Raw genomic sequence first — 10,860 nt, 5'->3', positions numbered from 1 at the left:
TATTTTGCGGGGATATTTCTCTTCCATCTAATTTTGTTAATAACGATGCGTTACTTTCTTGGGTGTTCCTCTGGTTGAACACGTTATAAGGTAAATCTGACATTTAAATACAACTGATATTTCCAAGGAATCACAGCAAATCTGCACACTAACGGTTCTCTGATCTGAGCACACACCCCTGGGTCTGCTAGTAAGTGGTATGGTCGACTGAATAAAGTGCGGGTGCGCCGTGAACTTCCACCGACAGTTAAAAAAAAAAAAATAACAAGCGACCACGCAGCCTCAACAACCTGCAAAGTCACTGCGAAAATGGAGTGGACACCGATGGAGATTAATCCCGAGGTGGATAGATAACTACTTAATTTATATCGTAACACTTTCACAGGCAGCGAACTCACTTTCGCATCTCTGTTTATGTCGTTTCAGATGCTGAACAAGGTGGGTATCAAACGTTGGGCGCAGAGAACCGTTAGTAACAGTTATATGCAACTGCCAGGTAAGTTTCGGTGAGGCTAGTCAGTCAGTGCAGCCGTTAAACCGTAACTGAAACAAAGGCTAAAACACCACCAGGCCACCAAACGGCATATCGGTGTAGATTTCTCTTTAAATTGGCATATGGGCCGGTAAAAGTGGTTGGATATTACTGAAAGAACACACGACAGTGAGCAGGAGAAGCGTAGATCTGCTCCAAGGAGCGGCAGCATCCTCCCCAGCGCGCCCCTCTGTGTCTGGGCTACAGGGTGTGGTCTGACTGGACCAGCGCAACGCAGCATCTTTCAACGTCTTCAAAGGGGCTTCTTCTACCGACTTATAATTGCTCACTGGTTTGTTGTTGATTCAGTAAACCTGGATTTCTACATGTTTCAGATCATGAACAAACTAGGCGCGGGTGAAAGCTGGCGCTTCGTTGACGTGCTGGGGCTGGAGGGTGAGCAACTGTCCGCCGTCCCAAAACCATGCTGTGCCTTGATGCTGCTCTTCCCCCTTACGCAACAGGTAATAATCGGGGGACGGTGTTGACTACTTCCTGGATTGGGATGGAATGAGGTTAGGGTGTGCCAGAGAAACGGGCTGTCTGGGGTGGGGTGACTCTGAGATGCAGGGAGGGCATGCAGGAAGAAGCTGGTGTGAGTCTGGGATGGTGAATCAGCAAATATTTACCCCCCCACCTTACGTGTGGAGTAACCTGGCAATCTTATATCCATAACCAGAAATCACACCTTGTCTTCAGGATTTTAAAAAAAACAACTATATTTGCAAGGTTTTAATCTTGAATTAATGTTTTTAACTTTCATTTTACTTAAATGTTGGTTTCCCTAAATCCAAGATGACATCTTCAACTGACTTGAACACAAGATTAGTTATTGATCTTGATGGGATTATTTCTAAATCTGCACACACATATTAAGTGGCTGAATTGGATGCACATGATGCAAGTCTTTGGACAATGACTAAGCTCTTTGTCTGTGTGCATGGCAGCACGAGTCTTTCAGGGCTCAGCAGGCGGACAAGATTTCAGGAGGCTCTGAGCTTTATTTCCTGAAACAGACGGCAGTCAATTCTTGTGGCACCATTGCCCTGGTGCACGCTGTGGCCAACAATAAAGACAAGTTGACTTTTGGTGAGTGTACCTGAAATGAGCACCTTTTCCAATGGGGAGTTACTACTGAGTGTTATTTTTTTTATTTTTTTTTTTTTTAAATGTTTGTGCTTGTTTAGCGAATTTCTTTTTAAATCTGTGATTGAATATTAATGGACCAAAGCTCCTATTACCATCATGTTCATCTTAATGCTGTCCTTTGCACAGAAGTGATGTGTTTAAAACGGAGTCACACCAGGAAGCGAAGTGCAGACAAGTGCTTTGTTCCTCCTCAAAACTCAAAACTGCATTCATGCTTTGTCTTCTGGCAGTTTCTTTGCAAGCATTTTCAGCTCTGAAAACGAAACAAACATGGCCTTCAAGTCATCGACTCATTAAAATTTACACCATAAGCACGAAGAGGTGCCAGTTGATTTCCAATGCATTAAACTATGCACAAACACTGTTCTCAGTTCAACTGTGGTTCAGGGCATCTGCAACTGACTTGCCTTATCTCATTCATGTTGTGGATGGATTGAAATGAGGCATCGAGTTTAGAGCCATTTTTGTGACTAGCTGAATTTATTCAGCTAGATCGGGTCTCGGGGGAAGAGACCCGCTCTGATGTGCTTCAGATAATCAGAAATCTTCTCCATTGGGTGACATTCCCATTTATTCCTACGATCAATAAATGTTGACGATCTGCTTGACGCAAACATTTAAAAGCACGCATGCCTACAGCTAGGGGTCCAACAAGCAGTTGCAAAGCATGCAATCGACCCGCCAGCCACGCGTCGTTAGATGCCATCTAAAGGTGATGTGTCTCGGCGCCGCTGCCTGTGGTGAAAATGGGATTAAACCTGCAAGTTAAAGCTGTAAGAAAACAACAGCTCCTACAGCCATGTTGGGTTTTTTGTTGTGCTGAGTAGGCTGCAACCTGCACACGAAGATGGATGGCTTGTGAGAAAACCATTTGATTATGCAACTTGGTAACTTTGAGAAAAGAGTACATGCCTAAACTTGCCTCAAATGGGGTTTTGATCCTCTTTTCAAGCCCTCATTTTTGTATACGAGACAATTTTAAGCTGGTTTGCCTGACTGTCACTTGTTCGTGTATGCTGACTAGCTGAAGCCTGACAGGTGTTAAGTGTCAACCCTCAGCCCATCAATAGTTCTTTACATTTTTTTTTTTTTCTAAAAAGCAAGTTTTCATTTGAGTTGTGTGTTGAAACTTTCTTTCTATTTTTAAATATATAATATTGGCCAGTATCAATGGTTCAGCGTTCGCAGACCTCTCACTCTGCCAATTCAAATGAGTGGGGGGGGGCTTGTCAAAGAGGGCGGCAGTAGATTTAGGAGAATGTGTTTGTCAGGTTTTTTTTTTAATATATTCTTTTTTATTTCCTTTGAGTTATTCCATTTAGTGGGTCATTAATGGGGGTAAAAAAGAATTTGTGCCAATTTAGGGCACTTGAATATCTTTGCATAACTTGAGAGAAGATCACCAGACTAGCAGATGGTTTTACATGTTCTTAAAGTCAGATACAGGGAATACTTTTTTGAATGAAGCACTTATTGAATTGTTCTGGACAGAGAAACAAAATGTTAATCCCTACAATATATAATCTGTGAAGGAAGTTTAATGAGACGGGTTCCTAAATATGAACCAGCTCACCAGGCTATCATTGGTGTTTTCAGATAGTGACTCCGCCTTAAAGAAGTTTCTGAATGAGACTGCGAACATGTCTCCTGATGACCGTGCAAAACATCTGGAGAAGAACAAGGTAAGAAATATTTTAGAGTGAATGCTAGCAGATGCTAAACTAGCATATCTACAGTATTGGGTCATGCATAGCTTCCATTTAGTACTAGATCGCATTTAGTGTTGACAATAAACTCCTGATGGATCACAATTCAAATTGTGATGAATAACCAACAAGCCTTGTTGTAGCCACTAGGGGGCACCACACACTATTAAATCCTATCATATTATGTTGAAAGTACTGGTTGTCAAGGCTACATTGCAACTTTACATGTAGATTTTACTATAAATAATTATCTGAATCTTAATTTCACTTTTTTTTTTTTTTTTTTTTTTCCCTCCCAGGCAATCTATGATGCTCACAATGAGGTTGCTGCGCAGGGACAATGTCGGGTAAGATACTTGGGTACAATATCAGCATCTGTAACTAACATCTTTAGCCTCATCAGGTGTGCATATGACAGGGGTTCTCCAAATAACTTAACTTTTAGTCATTAATTTGCAACAATGATTAGCCTGCTTGTTTCCTTCTGCTGTTTATATTTACTTAAATTCACCTCAGACTTGTACTGATTTAATGAATGAATTCTCTTTCAGCACTTATTAGCTCCCACTGTCTGTATAGTTTGTGAGTTGGCACATCAGATATCTGAGAGATGAGAAACTCTGCTTTGAAACCTCATAGTATAAAGTGTAGGGCTGCAGCCGCTTTTACTCCTGTATTAATTCTTTATCTAATGTTCACAGCCAGAAGCTGACAAAGTCAACTTTCACTTCATTGCCTTTGTCAACATAAACGAACAGCTTTTTGAATTTGGTAAGTGTGCAAATGCGCTCATAAGTTTGTATACGTTTACATTGTGAATAAGTGTGGTATTTGCTTTGAAGATGGGAAACTGAATGGACCCGTGAACCATGGAGCGACTAAGGATGACTCCTTTGTCGTGGTAAGTAAAACTGATTTGTTGTTCAACATTTTGTTGGTGCTTTTTAAAATTTGCATTTGCATATCTACTGAAGAGTAAAATTGATTTAAAAATCAAAACACTCCTCAGTGATGACTAGAAAAATGGCTTCATGAATTACTAATTGTATTTAAAGCTCTACTCTGACTGCCAGCATTGGACAAAAATCATTGCTATTCAAGTGATTTGAAATATTTCCAGCAAAACTGGAAATAAACATTTTGCATGTTTGAACCATTTTTTTATTATATCAGACATTCTGAAAATGAATTCAAATGTGCATCAAATCTCAGCCCAAGTGACACTTTTGTTCTGTCGCTCACACCTAGGATGCAGCCAAAGTGTGCCGTGGATTCATGCAGAGAGAGCAAGGGGAAGTCCGTTTCTCAGCGGTGGCTCTTTGTCAGAGTTAGATGTTCGGCAAGATGCCAAATCGGGCAGATTGTTAACCAAAATGTTTTTGGAACACTCACATGCCAAACACAATCAACAGGTACCCACAGTGATTTGTGTGCACATACATCTGCAGACACTATGCACTATAAAGGACGCTGTTGCTTTCTCAACTTATGAACAGGGCGTTCTTCAACATTAGCACATACAAACTCTGATCAAAGCCTTTTGCTTTGCTAACTTTAGCTACTACAAGCTTGTCCAAACTGTTTTTGGGATATCCGCATTCAGCTGTGAAAATTGTAAAACATGGGTAGATCTCACCTCTGCATGCATGTTATTTAGCTGTTTCCTTTGTATGTTGGTGCATTGGTGTGAAATTCAGATCATTTAAATACCTTTTTGTGCCAAGAGTTCTCCGTCTGTTCCTCTGCAGCCTTCAGCTGCTGTGGTTGGGTTTACAAACATCTGACACTTCTCCAAGCAGCCCAAATGCATCTGTAGGAATAATTTAACCATTGTTCAGAGAAGGCTCGAATGTTTGGAGTTCTTGGGTGACATTTTGACATTTCTCCGGCAAACTAAGGTCTTCTTTGAGAAGTGTGAAGCCCTACCGGATTGTTTGCTTTCTCTTAATTCACTGTTTTTCAGAAATTGAGAAACACACTTTATTTGAAATGAGCTTTTCACTGATGTGCACAAATTATACAAACCTTTCAGTTATTGGGACCATAATCCTAATGACGTGCTTTTGTATGTTGGGTTTTTGTGTCGTGAAGGGTGAGTTGTATTTCTAGCTGTGTTCAAATTTCTGCACTTTCCAAATCCTATGTTGCTGTAGTACAGCTGTGGGAATTTAATAAAGCAAACGTTAAATGTGTGTATGTGTCCCCCCTTTGTATATCAGAAAAATCAAAGTCCTGCTGGGAAATCTTCCTCTTTATCTGGATCAAGAGTTTATTTATTTAGTTTTTAACTCTAAAGATTTAGTATATCTTGCTTTTAAAACCTTGACTCTTGGTCACCACTCTACATTGTAGGTGACACCCAAGTCAGACTTTTGTTACATGGGGTGATGAAGTGTTAAGTGCCCTTAGGCTCTGTGACTTCTCCTTACTAAGCTTGGCTGCTTTCCAGCTACAGAAGGCTGAAACGAGGAGAATAATGGAGTGGTCAACAGCATGACCCTCTACTCTGGGTGCTGACACAAAACTTGGCTCTGTGTTGGGCAAGCAACATACATTATACTGACCAGAACAATAGGACTTTTTTATATTAATGATGAAGACAAAAGGGAGGGCAACAAAGAACTTTGTGGAGGTAAAAACAGTAGCTTGCATAGATCCTTTCAGAGATGCAGAACTGAGACTATACTACAAAGGAAGGGACTGAGTGGGGACGTGGCACAACTATCTGTGGCTCAATTTTAATTTATGTTAAACTTAGACAAAAAGTACAACCCTGATTACTATAGTTTGGCTGTTGTGTAAAATGTTTATTTAAAAAAAAAAACTCAATCTTATTTTTTTTTTTTTTTAAATTCACATTAGAAAAATGACACATTTTACTGCCTGCCCAGACGACCATGTGACAATCAGTTGGGTTACACGCCAACATTGGGCATAAAAAGAGCACCAAAGAGGCAAAGTCTCAGCAAAAACTACGCACAGACTGTAAATGTATTTCTGAATAATCTCCCTCGGTGTAAAATTGTGAAGACCTTGAATAATCAATCATCTAAAGTACATATTATCAAAAGATTTGGAGAATCTGCAGACTGCTCCGTGCACTAGGAACACAGCTGAATGCTCCAATAAAACAGCCCGAGTTGTTTAGATTTGTTCTTCAATAGCAAGTAAACGTCCACTTTATATAGTAAGTACAGCACAATATCAGAGGACCGTGTGAACTGATATCCACATTTATATACAGGAATAATTTGTTGGAATGTGTCAGACCTTGCCTATTATAACCCAAAGAAATCTATTTTGATCTTTCATGTGACCTCATGAAGTGAACAGAAAATATGCTCCAAACTATGTCCCATATGTTTGCGAACTTGATTCGTGTCACCTGGCAGGTAATTTGCACCGTTGGGAGGCTGTGACATAACGGGACCTCTTCTGCAGCCCCCTCATCCCTCTCTCTCTCTCATATATATATTCCTGTATTTCCTATCTCTCTCGACCTCCCCCGCAGAGATTCCTGCCTGCGCGTTCACGCCCCCCTGAAATGCGCGGCAGCGGCGGTGGGTGAGGACAGCAAAGTATCGTCAGCTTAACACAGTTCGGGGTGCAGGAATCGATATTTTTAGCGCCTGGTTCGTGTTGCAGCCTCGCAGTTGCGAGAAGCTCCCTCTCAGTCTCTGCGCCACAGCTTGAGCAGAAGTCGCGCGGGGCACAACAGAGCTAAGTGACGCCGTGACTGCGCGTGGGGTTATAGAAAGAGAGGAGGGAGATAACGGACAGACATCGGGGAGGGGAGAACACATATCAGCGTATCATCCCCGTCCGACTTCAGTCGTGGTTGGACGGCCTGCCCGGAGATGGCCAGTCCCGCAGCATGTAGAAATTTAGCGAGTGCCCCGCCGCGGGAGCAGGAGCCTATGGAGCCGAACCATCCCGAACCAGCCTGCCTGGAGGCTCAGAAATGGATAGAGGTAAGTGAGAGGACCATCAGGAGACACTGTCCGGCGCCATGCTGCTGCAACAGCACACCGGGGACAGATATGAGTCATACTGACACACACTGTGACCGGGGATATAAATACAGTCTCCCAGCACCGGTGCACCGTCACCTGTTGGAGGGACTGTGCAGTGTCCGGTTACCGTGTGGGACAGCGGCTCTCCTGCCTGCAGGAGCAGCTGTGCATGTTAAAAGTTTTGACGAATGCCCGGCTCTCAGATAAACTGAGCACTGTGGAGACTTGGTTCAAACAAGAAAATAAATCACAAACGATGAACACCAGTCTGCATTGTAACCGTTTGTTCAGCTTCAATGTAGATAATGTGTTTTACTTGCTCGAAAGAAGAACGCCTCCTTTTTTTTTTTTTTTGTCAGTGGAGAGGGGATTCCGGTTGCCATGGTTATAAAACCGGGCCAGTATTCACGCACGAGATGCCACATTTACCAACATTTGGTCGCATAGGATGAGATTATCATCTGTGGTTTGCCGCATCGCTTCCACCATCATCTGCCCGGCTAAACCGCCTCTCTCCATAAGCCGCGAATAAGCGGTGAATCATGATTTGCCCGTGGAGCTGCGTTATGACCTATTTTCTCTCTCTCATCACCTCGTTTTTTTCCTCTGTCCCCGCTTCAGCCTAGATACCTGCCAACTAGAATCTGAGAAAATTAAGCCTCGGGGGTACAACGAAATTATTTTTGTATTGAGGTTCTGGCCTCGGCCTCATATTTCTGTATTTTTGCAGGATTCCCACAGACTGTGCTGGCTATCCTGTCAATAGCCAAGTTCTGATTGATGGAGGAGGAGATGATTCATTTACTGCAAACATTCAGACCAAACATGCAATTAACACTATCCTGGTTAAAAGCCGACAGAGATCAATCTTTATTTCGAATGTTGTACTTGTTAGAAAATGAGTAGGATGACAAACAGGCCCTCGGGTATTGCTTTCTAAATTGTATTTGGAAAAATATCTCCAGCTCCACAATTGTAAGGTCACAATGAACCATTTAGGGCTCTATGGATATGATATATTTGCAAGAACGTTGACATACCAGAGGCCCCCTTGTCCCTATCACCATGTCAAAGTTAGAGGGGAAAATGTCTAAAGCAATTTAAAAAAATTTTTTAAACCTTAACTTGATCGAAACTGCAAACCCAGAAAGTAGCAAACAGCCTTGTAACAATAAGTCTACAAACTAAACCAGTCTGAGCTGAAACTGATCAACTGTATCTATGCCAAATCGGATGCAACATGAATTAAGTTCAACAATGCAACACACACGTCCCATGTAGTTATAGTCGTAGTAGTGCAAGGCTACTGTTGGCGACGTCTTCATCGAGCACGCTTTACTCTGCAACCTTCTCAAAGGACGTTGGGTTATATCTCGATTGCAGAGATGATGGAAAAGGTTAAGACGTGCAAAGCTGAAGAAAACAAAAAAGTTGTACAAGATGTACAAAAAGAACCTAATATTGATTGCTTCTTTGCCGAGAAGTGGGATTACTGCTCTGTTTCATGGCCCGCTGATGTGAACAGGCCTTCAGTCAATGCATACAGATAAGATGAATCCAGTCTGAGACTAAACACGGATCCAGAACATTTTTAAAGTGGTCTGCTTAAGAAAACTGTCCCTAATCTGCAGCCAGTACTCTACACAGCGGCTGCAGTAAAAGGAAAACGGGATAGAAACCTAAAGTGCCAAGTTTTGGTCCTAAGTTTTCCTAGAATCACTTTTTTGTTTGAAATAGCACTGTGGCTGGTGGCAATGGTAGTCCACCGTCACCTCATGGTAAAAGAGATCTGGGTTCAAATGTTTCAGTTTGCTGCGGCCTTTCTGCATGGTTTCCCTGTACTTGTGTGCGCTTTCTTACACACACACACACACACACACACACACACACACACACTCTGAAGGGACGCATGTCAGGTTAATGGGTTAATCTGGGAAGATCGTGGGTGTGAGTGTGAATGATTCTTCCTCTGTTGGCACACCTGTCCTGGGTATTCTCGGCACAAGAGGTGACCCTGCCACCCCACAAAGGATGAAGTCAGTGTAACTTACAAAAATGAATCCAGTTAAATAGAAAAATGTATTTATATATCCGAAAAGGAGAAATCATACTATTATTATTGTATTATTTTGTGAAGGGTAATGACAGTTTAAGGAGAAATTGGAAATATTCACTGGCAATTTGCACACTTTGTGAAGCTGACCGGTCGTTTTCTAACATCAAGAAAAGATGACATGTAACACTGCAACAATCATCCCACTCCTGAAGGTGTTGGTTATGCATGGTATAATTTTCTGCCTCCGTATAAAGTCAAGAGGAAGAAGAAGAAGAAGACAGCATGTCTGCTTCCTGTCTGAATCCCAAAAGTTGCTTGTCAGATGTTGATAGCCGTACAGTTATAGCAGTGGCAACTTTAAGACCTACAGTGGACGTCAGTTTTTGGCTCTGGGCCACGGACAGATTTCAGTTTGGACAAAAAAAGGCTGCAATGTATTCCATCATTAGTGAGCATTGTCTAGTCTGTGCTAATGCTGACCTCTAAGTCTTAATCTCCCCTGCTGTGTCTTTGCTTTGTGTTTTCCTGACTCCTAATTCCTCAGTTATTTTCAGTCTGGTCAGGCTGATTCTATTTCTAGTGGTGTATTTATACGGTCTCACAGGTGTGGACGATTCAGGGTTAACCAAGTTGCCCTGTGCTCCGTGCACGCTCTCGTGTGTGTATGTCATGTCTATAAAGAATGCAAAGTGTATGCACACTCACACATGACAGTCAGCAATGCATGACTGGCACACACTTTGGGCACACCCCGGTTGGGTGACACTGGTCACTATGGGAACGTAACATGGGCAGGTTCTCAGGTGTCACTGTTTCCAGGGGGGCAGAAGAGCAACAGGCTATATATCATCAAATGACCTGAGCAGAAAAATTGGACTGGCACCGTCAGAATCATTCTATCTGTTTATAGACGAGACGAGGCTGGCTTGGAGCGTCTCAAAGCTTAAACTCACTGTCAGAGATGCTTTAAAGGTGCAATTTAGCAGGTTGAAGTTGGGCAGACATGGAGAAACTCAAAGTTAGTTTTGTGCAGTTAATATCTGATATTACTGACGTACAGCACATGTCAAGAATCAGGTCGGACTCATAGGAATAAAAGAAGAATGCGTGTGGCTGAGTGTGTGTGTGTGTGTGTGTGTGTGTGTGTGTGTGTGTGTGTGCCAGATGTCACAGCTGTCCTAGGCGGATTAACTCCTGTAGTCTCAGACAGCTGTGTCTGCACAAGAGACAGAGAGTGTGAGAGCGGGGACTCGTGGATTTTCCACGCATCAAATGCTGAATGAAAGAATGTGAAACAATGATGACACCGATTTGCTGTTGGCGAAGACGTTTTCACGCCCCGGTGATTTCGGATAGTCGCATTTAGCCACAGACAGAGTTAAATATGTTGTGGGATACTTTTTG

General features: G+C 42.4%; 2 protein-coding genes across 8 annotated transcripts in view; both read left to right on the top strand.

Annotated features, from left to right (window-relative positions):
* Nucleotides 1-223: 223 nt before the first annotated feature.
* uchl1 (ubiquitin carboxyl-terminal esterase L1 (ubiquitin thiolesterase)) lies at nt 224-5,579 on the top strand. The gene is made up of 8 exons (XM_075463191.1): nt 224-342; nt 427-996; nt 1,480-1,621; nt 3,278-3,363; nt 3,687-3,734; nt 4,089-4,158; nt 4,230-4,288; nt 4,636-5,579. Exons 2-8 carry the CDS (start codon nt 859-861, stop codon nt 4,717-4,719), a joined length of 627 nt encoding a protein of 208 aa, XP_075319306.1. The 5' UTR covers nt 224-342; nt 427-858; the 3' UTR covers nt 4,720-5,579.
* Nucleotides 5,580-6,956: 1,377 nt separating this feature from the next.
* The window catches only part of LOC142378556 (uncharacterized), a 31,114-nt gene continuing 27,210 nt past the window's right edge, over nt 6,957-10,860 (top strand). For all 7 annotated transcript variants that reach the window (XM_075463186.1, XM_075463189.1, XM_075463190.1 and 4 more), the window contains exon 1: nt 6,957-7,358. In XM_075463186.1, coding sequence (XP_075319301.1) covers nt 7,245-7,358 — 114 coding nt within the window. In that variant the 5' untranslated portion in view covers nt 6,957-7,244. The remainder of the gene's footprint in view (nt 7,359-10,860) is intronic.

Source organism: Odontesthes bonariensis, chromosome 4 (assembly GCF_027942865.1).
Source record: "Odontesthes bonariensis isolate fOdoBon6 chromosome 4, fOdoBon6.hap1, whole genome shotgun sequence".
NCBI classification, from domain to species: Eukaryota; Metazoa; Chordata; class Actinopteri; order Atheriniformes; family Atherinopsidae; genus Odontesthes; species Odontesthes bonariensis.
This window is presented reverse-complemented; position numbering and strand designations above follow the sequence as displayed.